The sequence below is a fragment of the Eschrichtius robustus genome, chromosome 10 (assembly GCF_028021215.1).
Source record: "Eschrichtius robustus isolate mEscRob2 chromosome 10, mEscRob2.pri, whole genome shotgun sequence".
NCBI classification, from domain to species: Eukaryota; Metazoa; Chordata; class Mammalia; order Artiodactyla; family Eschrichtiidae; genus Eschrichtius; species Eschrichtius robustus.
In genome coordinates, this window is record NC_090833.1 from 9,740,399 (window position 1) to 9,760,000 (window position 19,602).

Sequence of the window (19,602 nt, forward strand, 5' to 3'; positions counted from 1 at the left end):
AGCTTGGAAAGGTCAAAGGGCTAAAGGAGGCTGGAGCACAGTAAAAACAGGGAATATGTGAGATGAGTCTGGAAGGATGGACAAGGGCCAGATTACACAGGCTTAGTGGACCCCATATGGATTTCTGAATTTTATTTTAAGTGCAATCGGAAGTATTAAAGGTTTTAAGTTTTACATTTTAAAAAGATTATTCTGACTACTGAGAACAGCTGAAGGAGGGGATGAAAGGAAATGTGGAGATATTTAACGAGACAACTATAATGGTCAAATTGAGAGATGATGGTAACTTGGCATAGGGAGAGAATAATGGAAATAAAAAGATTCAAGGTCAATTTGAAAGGTAAAAACAATAGGACTTGATAATAAATTGGATGGGGGTGGGTGGGTGGGGAAGACAGAGAAGGAAGGTAAGGAAAAAAAAATACATCAAGGATTTCTGGATTTTTCTGCTTCAGCAACTGCCTGGACTGAGGTATGGTTTGCTCAACAGGGAAAGAGTAGGGGAGGACAAATTCTTTGTTTTTACTGGGAGGGGGTGGCAGAATGTCAGAAGATCAAGTATTTGTTGACAATTTATTTCAAATAGCAAAAATGTCATTTACATTTGGGTTTTATTTTGAAGATTCTAAAGAATTCCAGCCTGAAAATTAGCATTTGTCAGATTTCACTTTAAATTCTCCAGTAACTGGAAAACACTTTCCCCAAACAACTTTCTTAATATTGCCTTACAAATAATCTTAATGATCTTAATTGTGATATCCTATACTCAGGAAAGACAGCGTCAGTAGGCAGTTATAAATGTGTATACCCTATGAGATTCTTCTAGTTAAAATGATGTCACTAACGTGGCAGGTTAAGTATGTGATCTATGTTTCAACATTCAGGGAGAGTCAAGGGAGCAAGAAATCTCGATCTGATCAAAACATCTCAAGTTATGAGCCCTGAAACTTCTTAATTTCAATAATTTTTAGGAAGGTTAAACCATTGTTTCCTGAGGGATGAAGAATAGATTCAAGATCTATTTGGGAATTAAAATCAACAGGATTTGATGATGAATTGGATGGGGGAGGTGGTGAGGGAAGACAGATGAAAGAGAAGTACACCAAGAATAGCAATCAGCATTTTTGCAGGAGTCAGGCATTGCTTGACAAGAAAAACAAAGCCCTGACCTGGGGCACTTTGAAGAGGCACAGTCTGATGAGTGGGTAGCTGGGTGAGTAGGATGGAAAAGGTCTAGAATAGATACTGAAACTGTCAAACTTACAGATAATTACCTGGCCCACAGATAATGTTTGTTGAGACAACACAATAATGACCTGCTCATAAAAATCTAAGTTTCTGGCTTCTTATGAAAAAATTGGAAGATCAGCCACACCAGGCCCACATCCTCAGAAGGCAACCACAGGCTAAAGCTAAGTGATGGCTGTCCCCTCAGATATGTACCCGTCTGCCCTAATCCTCACTGCCCCTCATCCAGCCACTCCCCTCAATTCCATTATATGTAAGTATGTGAGCTTGTGACTCAGTCTAAAACATGAAATCCAGCAGCAAGACCGAGTACAGTGGAGCAGATCACACAAGGGCATTTCTTTGGAAAATGAGGACTTACGAAAGGGGTAATGAGCAGAAACATATTGGGAAAGCAGAAATAAGTTTGGCTCATTTATCGACTTTACCTAGGAGTGGTTTTAGAAAACATCAAAAAACCTCAGAGAACAAATTTATGGGCAGAACAGAATACCTCACCACAGACAATCTGGCTGCATCCAAACTATGGCACTTCTACTAGAAGAATAGAGGGACCTACACAAATTTATTCCTAACTGTTCTGTACCGGTACATACTTCGGCTTGTCCAATTACCAGGAAAATGTGAGTATGGCTTTACAAAAAGCCAGAGTGAGCAAGGGAATCATATATCTGAATGAGCATGTTTGCCTAGAGCAGAAAAACCTTGCCTTCTCAGTGCAGAGGGCTTGCTAAGAGGCACTACAAGAACAGACGGAAGCAAAGCTCAGTATCTGCATTCACTTTAAGGCATAAGAGAGAACTCGGTCTTATACTTCATTTATTTTTTAGAAAAACATTCTGTAGAAAATGCCCATTAAGCATTTCCCCTAAGTTTCATTCCCCCCAGGGTTCACCACACTCTAAATGGCTATGCCTCAGGCCAGTGTGCAGTGGTGCATCAGTCCCAGGGCTGTGTCCCATCAGCATCACAACATTACTGACGGCAATCTCTGTGGGAGAAGCGGCTCTGCTCCAAGCTCTGCCACCTTCTCACCCTGGCTCTGCTCACTCTGGCTTGTTAACTTACTTTCTCTTCTTGGAAGAAAAATAAATCATTTAGGTGTATACATTATGAATGCAGTCATGTTTTTTTTTTTTAAAAAAAAAGAGCATGCATGTTGATAAGAATGGGAAAGTATCTGCAGAAATAAGGATAGCAATTGTGTTAGAAAAGATTCCTTTCTGAAGAAAGTACTTTTAAATATCTTTGTTACGTAATGCTTTTAATTAAAATGCTCAACGTTGACAATTTAAAAATGTTTTTTGTTTTCTGATGCTACTTCCTTAACTCTTTGAGCTATTGTAAGTAGTAAGTGGAAATATTCATTCATCTGGTTAGTCAACAAATTATTTTTCTGCAGCCTATTATGTGTAAGACACTTGCTGGAATTGTGGGGAATCTAAACGTGTAAGACTTGGCCATTGCTTTCAATGACAATGCGACTTACTCGGGAAGAGAAGAAATGATCCTGAAAAATTGCAATAAAGGCAGTCTGAATGAAGTTCGGTCTGGAAAATTGTATAAACATAGTATCAGTGTTTAAGAGACGGCAACGACGAGTCCAGTGGAGTGCTTAAAGTAGGCTTCCTAAAAAGGGAGCATTTAGGCCAGGCCTGAAAGGCTGAGCAAGGTCTCACTAATGCAACAAACATGAGCACCAGCTCTGTTCCAGGCTCCATGCTACACATCCTCACAGATGACAATTCATTACTGGTGACCAAGTTGGGGAAATGGTTGGGAGAACAGGGTGTGCTGTGGAAGGCTGGAGGTGGAGGTGGAGGGGTGGTGGTGGAAGAGGTGGTTAGGCAGAGGAAAAGAGTTCTCGTCAGAGGAAACAGATGAGACCAAGAGGTATCGCATTTTGGATTAAACACAGGAAAGAACAATTTAGTGATATATTAAGAGCACTAAAAATGTTCACATTTTGATCTAATAATACTATTTCTGAGAATTAATCCTTAGGAAATAATTCTAAAGATCAAAAAGGTTGAATGCATGAAGATTTTCACTGGAAGACTAATTCCAATAAAAATCTGTCTAAAATAGTACCTTCCCTCCATCATTTTCTCTCCCTTTACCTTGCTTTTATTTTTCCTCATAGCACTTACCATTCTATCACATTTCATTACATTATTGAACAGAATACTACAGCATATTTGTTTACTTGTTTATTGTCTGTTTCCCCAAGTAGAATGTAAACTCAATTGGGGCGAGTATGTTAACCTATCTTGTTTACCTTTATAGCCTCAGCACAAATAAACATTTGTAGAAGGAAAGAAGAAAGGAATTGGAAGGAAGGAAGAAGTTATCATGGAAATTAATAGGGACAACTAAATGCTCAAAAATGAAGAAATGGCTAAGTTAATTATTTATCATATATCCATCTGGTAGACTTCAACAATTAACATTTAAAATAGGAGTTTATACTATATGAAAAATGTTTACCTATTCATGGTAAATTTTTTAAAAAGCAAACCAAATTATGCATATTGTACCATCACAAAGAACATTTAAAAAAAAAAAAAAAGTACCACAAACCAGAAAGAATCTAAAACGTTCACAGTGACTTTTTTTTCCATTGGGTGGTAAAAAAGTGATTGTCTTTTATCCCTCATCCTTCTATTCTATACATTTTACAACTTTTCCATAGTGACCTTGGTATTTTTTAAATAGGAAAAATATAAAACTTAAACCTTAACAACAACAAAAAAGTAATTTGGGCGGGGGCAGGTCACATAAGGCCACGGAGGATGAGTGGGAGAAGAGTAAGACTGGAATCAGGGAGAATAGTGGGAAGCTACTGTGGTAGTCTAGGTACAAAAGGATGAACGTGAACTGAGCAGTGCAAGTATGGATGGAAAAAAAGAGCTAGAACGAGAAATGTTGAAAACAAAGCACTGGCGAGTTCTAATGACTAATTCAGTACGGAAGAAGAAGGAACCAAAGGCGATACAGGGCTTGGCTTAACCAGGAGAACGGGAGTATAATCAGGTGGCATATGTTTCCTTATTTGGCTCTAAGGAAGAGCTCTGGCATGAAGATTGTTCCTCACATCTTGTTTTCCAGTTGAGATGCTAACTTACTTTCTTTAATATTGTAAAATTTGGACGATAATCATCACCTCTGTGAGATTCCAAGGGAGAGAAAACAAAACAAAATAGAAACCCCTTTCCAACGCTGAAGATTGATTGCAAGCTTTAGCAATGCCCAAGAGGCATCCCTGAAGAGGCAGCATATAGTAGGAACTTGACAGTTCCTCTGTTATGTCACCTAGTAGGTCTAACACACCATATACAATTTATTACCTAATCCCTGGGAAACTTGGTGACAGCTTCAGATAAAAGGGAAATATGTATCCTTACAGGGGAAACTCACAGGCTTTCTTCTTGATTTGGAAAAACAGAGTTTGGGGTTTTGTGGTAACTATAATACCACTTCCTTCTTAGGAGTATCAGTATCTCCAAGTATTTTTTTTCTAATATGCACAAGCAACGTAACATCAGGAAATTCTTAGAAAGCAAACCTGCATTAAAACAAAGTTACATACTGAACATTATCCTTAAAAATACTTTTTAGCATCAGAATTGAAAGAAAGGCAATGTATTACTAAGTCATTAGTAGCGGCACTAATCCTATTTGTTTCCTGAGCCACCAAATTGGCAGCTAATAGCACTACCACCCCCAGACAAGAAGAGGCTTGACAGTGCAGGCACCAGGAGGTGAATTACCTGTCCAATGTAGTGAAGAGCTCTTATAGCCAAATTAAAGAAGAATCTAAGACCAATTGACCAGGATTACAGAAAATAATACGCAAAGAGTGAAAAGAAAAATAAAGCCATGCAATAGATTTGTGGCCTCACATACCTGGCATCAAGGAACCTTGATCTTAAAATCATAACTGCTTCACAAGTGCTTTGTTTGAGCTGCATCTGAATGGAACTAAATTTTCGATGGATGATGCCCACCATTCTTTCAATCTCTTTTGGGGAAATGGGACGTGTTCTACTCTGCTCTCGGAGAAGGTTCATCACGTGTGTAGTGAATTCATTACATGCCTGTAAGGGGAAAAAAATCACTCCTTAGGAATCTGGTATTTTATATTATCACACCCAGACATTAACTCATCTGAATTTCTACCTCATTTGCAGTTGCCAATGGCATTATGCAGTAGGTAGGGTAAAATGAAAACTAAGACACTTGTGAAATGGCAGTGATAGTTAGATGGGGCGCAAGAATTCTGAAACTATGAATGGCCAGGCATGCAAGGGAAGCACAGCACTCAACTGCCCTTCCCACCACCCTTGTCCCTGTTCCAAGATGAGGTTTTCCCACTGGAGGATGCTCTCTACCAACTCCTATATGTAAGTACAAATATATGTTAATTGTTAAAACTAAGCACCTCCTATTTTCTTTGGGGTTTTACATTTATTCAACAAATGTTTACTGAAGCACTATGAAGTTCAAACTCCTCCAAGAGCGATTAAGGACACATAAATGAGCAAGATGTGGACCTGACTTTCAGTGCAATAAAATATATAAAAAATGAATTCTTAAACAAGGCAGACCATGTAAAGTATCACAGGAAAATATGAATAAGTGCTTCCTAAGTTCCAAGGAGGAAGTATTCTCATCTGGAAGCAGAGATCACTTCGTGGCACAAGGGACATTAGGGCTTTAAAGAATGGGTAAGATTTTTGAAAGGTGGAATAAAGGTGGAAATCAAGAGGAATTCCAGGCACAAGAAAAAATCCTGGAAATCATGGTATGTAGCAAGTCCAGAGGGACAGAGAGAATATGTAAAGGAGAAGAGGGAATTCAGATTTGCACTAGCATGTAAAGGGCCTCTGATACCATGCCAATGTCCTACTATAATTCAGCTGTGGTGTGGGCCTTATTTGTGGATATACGCCATTCCTAAAACATGGGTCAAGCAGCTCAGCTCCTCAGGGGAGGGGCAGCAGGAAAATAAGGATCAGATTTGGGTCTCAAACTTTTTAGTTAACAATCCTCAGTCCCTGTCTCTTTCAGCCCACCTATATTCTTTAGATCTATAAAACCATATAACTGGGCCTACACAGAAATCCAGTATTGCCTTGGTAAATAAAACATCTGTCTGTATCTCTGGATAAAAAGAACATCTTCTGGCATTTTTGTTTAAAATAAAGACAGGAGATTCTGCACCTTACTGCACAGATGCCCCTAGTAGGGTGAGCAGACAGAACAATCATTGATCATGGCAAGATGCATTTTGAAGATATAATAATGTCCACTTCCCTACAGATATCCTGAATGTATAGCAAATGATGGTTTTTCTAACTGCTCATTAGAGAACTAACCTTTTAAGTACACTGGGTGCTTCAGTTACTTTAAGCTTTTATGGAGCTTTTATATAAATATTTCTAAGGTGAGGTAAAATGAGTCTGGGGTGCCAAAGGTTTTTTTAAATATGTTTAAGTCTTAAGAATTTTAAAGTTCCTTGTGAGCGGTGACTCTGGGATTCTTCAGAGTATAGAGTTGTGCAACACACACAGTAGGCATCCAATAAACATCTATGGATTGGTGGGGTTTTGTATTACAATTCAAGAGTAATATTGATTAATATCTGTAAATACATTATCCCTGAACCTTTGTAAGTGAAGGATTTTTAACCTGCAGTCCACGGATAGGTTTAGAATGTCCATGACTCCCTGAAATCTTATTCAAGTTGTGCGCACAATTTGTCTTTCCCAAGGGGACAATCTGTGGGGTTTTTGTTTGTTTTCGTTTCAGATTCTCAGCCAGTCTATAACTTTAAAAGGCTAAGAATTACTGTCCTAGGTTATGGCACAGTAAAACATAAAGGAACTTTGCAGCTCTAAAACCGGAAGTTCTTTCCATCTTTAAGGAAACCATAATAAAGAAAAGTAAATTTAAGATTTTCCCCACTATATTGTCAACTTAAACTATTTTGTGCCAAGCTGAAAATAGATGGTCACCCTGTCAAGAAATATATGTACAGATCTTTTTTTCTTGTACAATACTTTCCCTAAAGAGATGTTCGTATAATTTCAAATTACCTAATTTAATAAACACTAGCCCTCAGTTTTCTTATTAGTAAAATGAAGGAAAGTAAACTAGAACAGCAAACCGGAATCATCAAGCTCTGATATAGACTTCTATAGCTAGTTCCAAAAAATGTTAATACAGTATGTTTGGGAGATGTGGGGTTAACCAAAATTTTAAATGCTTTTTTTTTTTTTTGAGGGGGGTGGGGGCAGGATTCCTCAGTACTTCCAGTATGCCAATATGCATCATAAATCTTCAAAGGAGAATGGTATATCCAACTTTTCCCAAATAAATTTGGTCACAAAACCTCTTTTCTCTAGAGCAGTGCTGTCTAAAAGAAATACATTGTGAGCCACATATGAAAAAAAATATGGGGGGGGGGGGTCATTTAATGTTTTTTCTACTGCACTGATTATTGTCCAAATGTGTTTTATTTTTCTCATATGAAATGTAAAATTTTTCTAGTAGCCACATTAAAAAATAAGAATCAGGTGAAATTAATTTTAATAATATATTTTATTTAACCCAATATATGAAAAATATTAACATTTCAACACATAATCAAGATCTTTAGATAACTGTTAATGAGATATGTTACATTCTTTTTTTCATACACTTTGAAAACCAGTATATATTTTACATTTACAGCACATCTCAGTCCAGATTAGCTAGATTTCAAGGGCTCAATAGCTACATATGACTAGTGGCAACCGTATTGGACAGCACAGCTCTACAGCATCTTGTGGACCAATGCACTAAGTAAGAAAAACTCTTTGGGAAACAGTATACTTAGTAATCTTAGATGTTTCTTTTTTATTCTTCAACACCATGCATTCACACAAACCCACAAAAAAAAAGGCAGTTTCACTTAGGAATGTCCTTGATGAAGCAAGAGAAATTATTCATTTTATTACATCTCAATCCTTGACTATGACTTTAATATTCTGTGTGATAAAACGGGAAACACATCAAAAGCACTTCAATTGCTTATCAAAGGATGGTTGTCTTGAGAAAAAACACTTGTGTGATAGTTTAAGTTGTGAGCCGATGCTGTCTTTTTCATGGAACACCATTTTTATTTGAAAGCAAAATCAAGAAATTATTATAATTATTCAGACTTGGGTATTTGGCAGATATTTTCTCAAAAATGAACCAAGCAAAAGCCTGTCACATCAAGGAAAACAGCTGACAATAGTTGTGCCAATGATGAAATTTGACTTTTCAAGTGACAATTATAATTTTGGAAAACTTGCATCCACTACCTTGAGCTTGATAGTTTCCTAGTAGACTTTCTGATTAATTTGGTGTTGATATTAATAAATATGATATTTTGATATTATATAATGTAAAGTGTTAACATTAGAAGATGTACATAACTCAGTGAAACAATATTTTCCAAATGATCAAAGCAGGATGTTACAAAATAATGCATAGGTAGAAGATCCATTCAAAGTGCACACTAGACCAATTTTAAAGGAATTTAAAGGATTTTTTTTTTAAAGGAATCCCTTTAAAGGAATTTTAAAGGATTTTAAAGGAAGGGAGTACAAAAAGTTGATATGATTTCAGACTCATTATAACTAAACTTTAAGACAATACAACTTGTCTAGTTTTGGTATAATATCAGAGAAAAGTATCCATAATTATCAGAAAGGCTATTAATACACTCCTCCCTTTTCCAATGACATCTTTCTGTGAGGCCAGGTGTTCTTCATATACTTCAACCACATGACAGGAGACTGATGGTAGAAGCACATATAACAATCCAGGTGACTTCTTTTAAGCCCAACATTAAAAAGTTTTGCAAAAATGTAAAAACAATGTCACTCTTCTCACTAAATGTTGAGGGTTTTTTGTTTTTTTTGCAAACACAGGCTTTTAAAAATATTATAGTGAATAGATAATAGTTTATTATTGTTTCTTAAATACATTTATTTTTTCACAGTTTTAACTTCTATTATAATAAATGTTGATAGATATAACCCACTGAACAAAAGCTCTTAGGGGGGTCTCCAATAATTTTTAAGAATTCAAGTCCTGGGCTTCCCTGGTGGCACAGTGGTTAAGAATCCGCCTGCCAATGCAGGGGACATGGGTTCGAGCCCTGGTCCGGGAAGATCCCACATGCCGCGGAGCAACTAAGCCCATGAGCCACAACTACTGAGCCTGCGCTCTAGAGCCCGCGAGCCACAACTACTGAAGCCCGCGTGCCTAGAGTCCATGCTCTGCAACAAGAGAAGCCACCGCAGTGAGAAGCCCACGCACCGCAGTGAAGAGTAGTCCCTGCTCTCCGCAACTAGAGAAAGCTCGCGTGCAGCAACGAAGACCCAACGCAGCCAAAAATAAATAAATTAAATAAATAAATTTTTTTAAAAAATGAATTCAAGTCCTAAGACCAAAAGTTTGAGAACTAGCTGTACTGGAGTATTTCTAATTTGCACATGTAACAATGCTAATTCCTACAAACCTAGCTCACATATTATGGTAACATATATCTATGACAGAGTGAATGTCTTGATAAATAATTCAAGACTCCTGTGTGTGATACCTGAGGATTTTTGTTTTTTGTTTTTTGTTTGTTTGTTTCAGTTTTCCTCTGGCTCTCAGTTTTTCTCCGGCTATATTTTAATCTCTTCAGAATGAATGTTTGCCTACCGTTTCTAAGAAGCAGCCACAGGCTTGTGTGAAAAACAAGTGTTAAAAGCAAAAAGTTTCTGCATCTAAAAACTCATAATTTCCAAAAACATTTGCTGAATGTCTCACAACTTATTAAGTGAAGTCATCTATGAATGCAAATGCTGATTAGCAATTTGGCAATAGCCCAACATTCACAGAATTCACATAGCTTTTCTTTAAACCAGTAGTTCATACATGATTAATTAGAACATCTCATTTATGTAGTGTGCACTTTAGCTCATTACTCTAAGTAAAATTCGTTAAGTATTTACATTTAGATAATTAAAATCCGGGTACACCCTTAAGAAAGATGCATACACTTTAGGCAAAGTGATTTTTTTCCTTTATACCACTGAAAGTAAATTACAGCCTCATTTACAGCATCATGTGTACCAGTTTCAGAGCAGAGCACAGTACTGCCTCATCTCCGGATCCTTAAAAGATATACATTTTTTAAACATATAAGTGCAGTAAGAATGATCAAGTGATTGCAGAGTTGTTTTGTAGGGCCACCCAACCACACACTAGCATCGATGTTGTTTATAATGTAAGATGCTCACTTCATTTATCATATCCTCTGTCATACCTACAAGACTATATTATTAAAATAGACATTGGAAAAAATTTTCATTGCCTTATTATTTTTCCAAGTAAAATTGTCAGTTAAGAATTTTCTGGTCAATGTCCACAATACAAATGTAGAAACAGCTTGGTTATTTGGGAGATTTAGGAAAGAAGAGTTTTGATTGCTTGAATTTTCTGATTTACGAGTAATGGCAAAAACCTCTTTTTCTCTTAATCCAGCTGTTGAAAATTATCTAGGATGCATTGTTTTACATCCTAGATAATTTCTGTTTACAATGTAACAAAAATGTATGTTTTGTTTAAAACATACATTGTAATAACATAAAGTCAACGAAAAGTGTGGAATGCTTCATCTGATAAAAAACATTTTCAACCAATTCTTATTATGAGCCTTTCTCTCCTTGCCATTTGTTCCTTTCTCCTTAAAAATACAAACCAAGTAATATAGTGGAGGATTTGAAATATCTGGATTTTTTATAATGTTGTTAATGATATTTGTTAGCTAGTAAAACTATATCCTTGATATCTATATGTATTTGGATTTACACTCAAAATTAGTTTTCAGGGTTTTGTTTGTTTTGTGGTGATGCTTTTTTCGGTGGTGAATTCAAGATTCAACCCCTTTCTTGCCTGTAAGTTCACATCATTGAACATAAAAATGTAAAATCAGATGGTGGGCAAGCACTTATTTTTGAGTAAGTTTTAAAATGGTTCATGATCAAATCTAAAAACTGAACTGGCCTTTTGTAACCATCTAGAGAAGCTGATTGCAGACAACAGATCATAACACTCTCTATTCTAAAAATCCACTCTTCAAAGAAAGAATAAATCTCTATTTAAAAGCTGATGATTCTCAAATTTGCAAGCATCCGTTTTCTAGATGTCTCTATGACCTTGCAAGTAACTCTAGTCCAGTATTATAGATTTTGTATTTATGTAATGCTTATTAAATCAACAAATTATTCTTGTTTTAGGATAAGAGTCAACATTGAAAGATACTTTCTAAGCCAACTAGAATGAGACCAATATACCTAAGAAACAGCTGCAAAAATGAAATATCTATCTTTTTTTTAAATCGGAGTACAGATGGTTTCCAATGTTGTGTTAGTTTCTGCTGTACAGTAAAGTGAATCAGTTATACATATACATATAACCACTCTTTTTTAGATTCTATCGTACCTCAACAAGTATCAGCGTAATCACATGGTTTATGGACCTACCTCATGAGGGTTTTGTAAGTATTATATTATATAATACATGTTAAGTTCTTTGAAGAGTCTGGAACACAATTAACACTTAATAAATGGCAGTTATTGTTGAAAATAGAAATGACAATTTTATGAAATTCATATTGTGTGTGTCATTCTGCAAGTAAGTCCCTACTCTGATTACCTAATACAGTTGTGTCTTCCCATTGCCAGAATAAATATAAACACTGCTTCCAAAGAAATTGAAAAAAAAAAAGAAAAGTATTCAAATATAAAACAATTCATTTCATTAATCAAGTTTGTGGTCAAAGATACATTTGGTACAAAGAGCCAATAGACTAGAAACTTGGAGAAAAAAAGGGAACACTCAAACACTCCTTCCAGCCAAGGAAAAGACGCAGCGTGAAAGCTGACAAGAAGTAAAACCCTTCTCTTGGAGCAATGAATGACAAAGTCTTGCTTGGGAAAATGAAATATAAAGTTTACATCAGGTAGTACCCTTTTACCTTTCCTGCTATTTTTTTTTTTTTTTTTTTTTTTTTTTTGCTATTAAGAAAATAGCAAAATGGGATTAGGAGTTTGTGGGTTACACAATCTCTAATGTAATAACATCAGCATTTTAAAACCTGATTAAAAAAAAAATTCTTTACAAGCAAAGGAGATCTTACCAGCAAATATAAACACACAATGTTGAGAGCCTCAAAAAGCACAAGGCCATGCCTTTAGGTGGTTTAGGTTGCACACTCATTCTCCATTCCCCGTGCAATCCCCTGTAATCTGAAAGTCCTCTATTAGCTAAACAGTACCTAATTGGTCTTGAGCACATTGAGTGTGAGCACATGCGTGGCTCGAGTGCTTTACCTGATTTGAGGTGAATTCAAAAGACATCTGCGAACTCAGAAAGCAGGTTCCCAGATGTCTGGAGGAGGGTTGGGACCCTTACAACACTTTTGCCTTCAGCAAAAATGTATTTCAATATAATTATAGGAGATAGCTTTCAATATGTCATCTCTATTATAGCAGCTGTAAATTATGAAGTGAATTGCTTGTGTACAAGCACTTCTTCTGGTACAAGCAAAGTGGGAGAGCTGCATAAGGCATGATATATATCTTTTCTTTTTTAACTGAGAACAAATCTCTAAGTCAAATTTCATTTGCAAAAACCAATGTATCCATTTCCCTTTGGTAGAGAGGTAGAGGAAACAAGACCCTCAATTCCTTAAAACAGGCTTCCCAGGACCCTTGGCTCAAGTTCATTAGGAATTCACCTATTCTAATAGTCGGGCCTTTAATCATAAGAGCATATTTGAAAGATACAGTAAAAACATTTTTCAAAACTTGTAGCTAGTCCCATCCCATAGTTCAGGATGCCATATAAGCCTCCATTGCCTGGCTGCCTTTGGGTCTCATAATTACATGGGGATCCCGTGTGTACAAAATAAAAAATTTGTTTTCCTCCTTTTAAAACAAAAAACGTGTAGCTAATCAACAAGAAGACAAAGAAGCAACCAGGTTTTCCTCCCAGCTAAAGAGGAAGGCAGTGCAACCAAGACAAAAGCATTACAACGCAGTTGCTGCAAGCTTTGAAAAATTATATTCCTCTTGGTTGTCAGGATCAGCAAAAGTAAAATAGTTCTGGTTTTCCTTTTAGGTGATAGTAATATTCAAGAATCTTACTTTAATGTATATTCTATGCCTAATATTTCAAAAGCATTTGTAAGTGAATCTAGATGGTTCTCATTAAGAAGCACTACATCTGAGCCTATGTAATGTAAACACATGATCAAAGGACATTTTCTGGAGAAAAAAAAAAGGACAGGATTTTAAAAAACAGTACCAGTCCTAAAACATACACAGAAAGCTGAGCCTTGCAGCTTGGATTTAATTTTGCTCTAACTGTAGCTCTAGTCTGCTTAGCTTTGTAAATGTGGCTGCGTTTATAAGGTACTTTAATTTACTGCAGTGGTGGTGTTTGTTAATTTTATGGCAATCTAAATCTAAACAGGCTTCAGATACATTTTCATTACAGCTTCATTGCAAAACACAGTGGAGTGAACAGCTCTAAAATTCCAATGTAGTTTCTTTCTTTTAGTAAAAGACTCAACACAATTTTCTGACAACGCCTCTGCCTTAACATATATGTTCTTCCTATTTACTAATAAGCTTTCTGTCACTCAAAGTACCCATGTTCATGTACTTTTAGGAGGAAAAATATAATGTCTGTAAAGTGATTGAAATAGTTGTTTATTTTTCTATCTCTACTCTGATCCTATCCCAAATGCAATCCAACATGGGGAAAATAAGAGAAAAATCAGAACGTATCTGAATTATTCGCAAACTGTAATTGTTAAAAACAAGATAAGAGACCCAAAAGGGAGTCACTTTTGCTATGCCCCAAGTTCCAGCGTCTCCTAGGAATGTAATCTTAAACCAGTCAATCTGGAACTACTGGGCCAGCACCCGTGAGGTCATCTGCCTGACGGACCCTGCCAGGACCTAAGGGAAGGCGACCTTGCCACAACGGCCCCTCTTTTTGCTAGTATCACTTCCTCGTCCCGCTCTTGTCTGCCTGTAAGAGTCTTTCATTTCGTACAGCTCCTGGGAGCTCCTTTCTATGTGCTAGATGAGATGCTGTTCAATTCATGAATCGCTGAATGAAGCTAATAAGATCTTTAAAATTTACTCAGTTGTATTTTATTCTTTAACATACATAAGTAGCAGCATAATTCAATGGAAAAAGAAGGCATATTGTCAGAAACTGATTTCAAAACCCGATTCTGACACTAACTAGATGTGTGACACTGGACAAATTACTTCACCTAAGTCTCATTTTCTCATCTGTAAAATGTAAATTATAATACCACCATCTAGTTTAGAAATGCCACCCCTTCATGTCACTTAGTTCTTCGTAGCCCTTATAGTAACTCCAAAGTATCTCCCTGAAAGTTCTATCCCAGATAAAGCCCTGTATCCCAAAATTTGAAAAGAAAAGACCATCTTATGTCAACTCACTGATCCGAACAAACTTAGGAACTACAGCTTCAAAGACAGCTCAAGAGAACTAAATGCTGCTATGTTCTTTCTAAAACAATTCGGAAGCTACAGGAGAAAATTTGTAAACTAAATTTCTGTTGAATCAGCCAACTAGTCATCATACTCTATTTGTCCATAATACTGCATAGATTTCATATTAATATATCTATATTTTTCCTTCTGAAAGTGTTAAAAATGAGAAAGGAAATATACATTCAGTGGTTTTTTATTAGGCTACTGAACATATCTAGAAATAAGATTCATGATTACATTTTAAATGTTTGATATTTAAAACAAAAATACATACTGTAGATTAGTCTATGAAGAAGAACTTGTGTGCACATGTGTATTTTTAAAGCAAACAAAACAAAACAAAAACCTTGGTGAAAATGACTGACGCCAGCTTCACCCAACTTCCAACAGGGCTGAAGGGAGAAGATAAGGAGGCTGGTGTGAAGAAACATGGCAGAAGATAGTAAGTAATCATCTTAATTTCTCAGCTAAAAAGATGAGCCATTTGACCCCTAATACTATAGATCTTTCCACGCAAGGTGACTCATAGTATTTATTTAGTGAGTACGTACAGATGTATTTAACATAAAGTTATGCAATTAGGGTTATACTACAAATTAGAGTCATTTTCTACTGTTTATGCTAAGGGCAACCTTTTCAACCATGACTTACTTTGTTTACTCTCAATTATTCATATGTCAAATCAGAAAGCTCAATTTTTTTCATATATATACACAAGACCACTTTTCCAAAATTCTTATTTGCGTATCTTCTACCAAAAATTATTCCTATGAATGAGACTAGAGATACAGTATGAGATCCCAGAAAGCCTACTCAGAAAAAAGATAACATCTTATAATTTTAATTTATATTGTATTTTAACATAAAGCTACATAAATCCTTCTACCATTCCTCAAAACACACTCACCTCTGGGACAGAATCCAGCATTTTTTTAATAATACCATATCCAGAATATTAGAGAAGGCAATGAAAATAATAACATATACAACTGAAACTTTACAGGGAACTTAGAAGAAAAATCAATATTAAAACTGACCAGGGCATCACACTAAGGTGTTTGGACTTTAATAAATGCCTGACTACATAGTGAAGTATTTATGGGTGAAATGACATAATGCCTAGGACTTATTTTAAAATACTCTACCCACCCCCCCCAAAAAAAGAGTGGGGGCAAGGGAAGATAGACAAAATAAGATTGGCAAAATGCTGATAACTATTTACCTGGATGATGAGTATCTAGGCAGTTCCTTATTTTAGGTTGAACTCTATAAAACTGCCAATACACAACTGTTTATGACCTTAAAACTTGTTAATTTCATAACATTCAGCTTAATATTCTCTTTTATTTTGGGCACATTTAAACATTTCCATAATAATTTTTTTTTTAATTACCTTTCAGTGAGAATTCCTCAAACTAAGCAGGTTTTTAGCCTTAAACGAACAACTAAAATATGTTTAAAATGAACCACCAACATTTTACCTTGTCTCACTGAATCTAAGACTTACTTATTTTCCCCCACATTTTAACATCTCTGACGTTTGGAAGCATTTTACTATCAATGGCATGTTATACTTCAATTGGGCAGTTAATTTTTTCTTGGTGGTGGTACATAACACCATGATACGGCTTAAAATCAAAGATATCTTAGATTCAAAGAAGTATAGTTAATATAATTGCTGAGAATAGCATTTTTAATCCATACTTTCTTTCTAATCAGGAATTTAGCACACAATGCCTAGTGTTCCCTGCCCCAGGAAACCTGTAATTATCTTGGGAGGTCTCCTCAGAGAGAAAGGCCAGAACCTGCTTACTTTGTGAAGTTAGCTCCCTCCCTTTAGCCTGGCATAATCCTGAAGAATTAATTCCTAGGAGGATTCTGTAGCTCACCGCATAGCAGGCAGAGCTCACTATGCAATGCTTCCCTTTACAAGTTGTTATAATAGCTATGAACGAGGCCAGTGCATAACTGTTAATGATATAGAGCTTTGACGAGCACCAAGCAGTGAGGTTAGAGGGGAAGGATGGCTGCAGGTGTGGTAGTAAGGGCATGTAAATGTGAGGAATGAGTAAAACAAGTCGATGGGATAAAATAGGTTTAGCTTCACCTCTAAAATTGCAAAGGGACTTCATTTCATGAATCCAACAATTCACTTGGATTTTTGCATTGACCTTATTTATTCTGCTCTTTCTGTTAACACCTACCCCTCACAGCCCTCAGAATTAGTTAGCGCAGTCTGTCAGAAGAGCAATAGAGGGTTTGTGTAGGACTATGAGAGTGGCGGCTGCTGACCTGTTCATATTTCTCCAGTTCTGTGTGATAGATTTGTCTGATCTGGGTCAATTTGGCTCTGTAATCTGAGTGTTCAATAGAGTTATCTGAAGAACCTCCAGAGGCTGCCGCGGCTGCAGCTGCTGCCGCCGATCCCCCACCTTTCTCAGGACCTGAAACCCCTTCTGCCAAAAGCATATTGTCCAGTCTCATTAGCTGGGGATCGGGAGGGTCCTCCTCCTGGGCTCCTCTGATGCTGAGACCTTCAAGGAAAGAGAGAGAGAGACAGAGAGAGAAGAAGCGAGAAACAGGACAAACAGTGTGAGTATTTTATTTATTTGAGTAAATGATCAAACAACATCAGTGCACTACAGTTCATTCTGAGAATGTCATTGCTCACATTTTATCAATAAGCATAAGTAAGTATGAAAATTCTTACTTCTGTGAAATTTCTAGTATGACCCTCTCTCAATATATCCCATATTGGATCCTTGGAAAAAAGTAACCCTGGCTTCTCAGAATATTCTAACAGCCAATCTTCCCGGTTTCAGATGATTTAAGCAAAAATGGAAAGGGGTAAAAAATTCAAGATTTTGAGAAAGAAAAAAAATAATTCCAAGGATATAAAACAAACTCATCAAAAGGTAGTTATTTTGTTTCTCCATACAGTTGGAAAAACAGAATTTAAAATCCCATAATTAATTCACAAGCTATATCCAAAAATTAGAATATAAACAGGATTAGATGGGCTTTTCCATCATGTAATTTCAGGGAGAGAAGAGAAATACATACATTATAAGGGTAATTGGCTATGCTTTAAAAATATATATTATTAAATGAATTTGTTAAGCAACTGCCAGCAAACTATAAAACCAGGACACTACATACAGTATTGAAAATATACCATCAACATGGCAATACAGTGCTGGCTGGACACAGCAGTCTCAATCTAATTTTGCTTTTAAATCAAGAACTTCCTAAGTGATGCCCAGTCAGCAACCTCATCTGAGTACTATAGATCCCAGCTGACAATTCATAGGTTTAATCAGGTCACATAGGCTTTCTGCCAAGATGTTTTCAACAACACAGAAGACAAAGTTTTAAAATAATTATCATGGTATAAAAAGCGGTGGAGTCCTGACAGCTCAAAATCAGCATTTTCATTAATGTGTAACATAATCTAAAATATCCCAGCCCAATTAACCTCCGTAAATCTGTTTAAAAGTAGGTTCCCCATACTAGTTACAAGGCATCTTGGGGAAGGGGCGGTGGGGGAGGAAGTTGGCATCTTGCAGGTCTGCATTTGGTGTCTGCCTTTTGCGTCTGTGCCTGTTGTTGTTTATCCACAGTGGTGCACACTCTGCGTCTAGTGTAACTTAACATGACAGTAACATCTATAAGCTGCCAAGTACTCAACTGAGCACCAGCTCTGCGATTTTATATGCTAACCTAAAACAACCATCAATTCTTTTTAAGAACAGATTTCATTCCTAGATGCCCTGAATTATACCCACAGCATGACAGAGCTCTTGGTTGCCTTAACTCAAATGAACAACTTTAATATCCTCCCTCAAAACACTTTAAAGCTGTCACTTTCATTTAAAAATATACTTCAGAATAATTTCAACTGGGTAATAAAACTAACTCACAATAATTTAAAATTATATCTGTTGCCTGTTCAGAGGTAAATAAATAAAGTTTGAAAACCACAACATACTAAGACAATAAATTCATTTAGGGAACCAAAAAGTTAGATAACTCTCTTAAATAAGATAAAATTGGTATCAACACATTGCTGATAATTAAAGATAGAAAAACGTGTATTTGCTATTTCTTCTAGATCTAGAAGAAACTGCCAAATATTGGCTACATTAGTATTTTTAATGTAGCATCTTTGATTTTCTTCCCTTCACTTTGTTAGATGTTAAAATCTCATGGCCTAGAATGCTTGTAGTTCCACATACCAAGTTTTCTGTGCATTTGGCATGAAGTAAGGACTCACTGAGGAACATCTTATCTTGCACTTTGGACTCTGTTTCATTTTTATATTATTTGTTTGGGAGTTCCTTAAGTTTCTCCTTTTTAGACTAAATTTTTGCTCATATTTTCGTATTTGTTGTTTCTTTTTTGTATTTACAGACATTGATGTTTCTCCTGGAAATGTATTTTTTTAATCTACCTTCAAGGTTCTTCCGGGTTTCTAGTTTCCCCCTTGTACTTATACATATTGATCTTTTCCCTATGGACATTGGTGAGGTTCTGTGATAGTAAATCAACATACATAGTCAAAGTTATTACACTCCCCTGAACAGTGTGGCAAACAAGAAAAGATGCTCAATGACTAATACACAAGGAAACAGACTATAAGGAAGATAGAAGAAGGAAATTTGTCAGGAAGAAATGCAAAGGACACAAAGTAATCACCCATCTATAGCTCTTTTATACGTACCTAATATGTATA

General features: G+C 36.2%; 1 protein-coding gene across 3 annotated transcripts in view; it reads right to left on the minus strand.

Moving 5' to 3' along the window:
- Window positions 1-19,602, minus strand: part of PBX3 (PBX homeobox 3) — a 222,601-nt gene that overhangs the window by 49,598 nt on the left and 153,401 nt on the right. For all 3 annotated transcript variants that reach the window (XM_068552932.1, XM_068552934.1, XM_068552933.1), the window contains exons 3-4: window positions 17,163-17,404; window positions 5,155-5,345 (exon numbers count right to left, since the gene is read on the minus strand). In XM_068552932.1, the coding sequence (XP_068409033.1) occupies window positions 5,155-5,345; window positions 17,163-17,404 (433 nt within the window). The remainder of the gene's footprint in view (window positions 1-5,154; window positions 5,346-17,162; window positions 17,405-19,602) is intronic.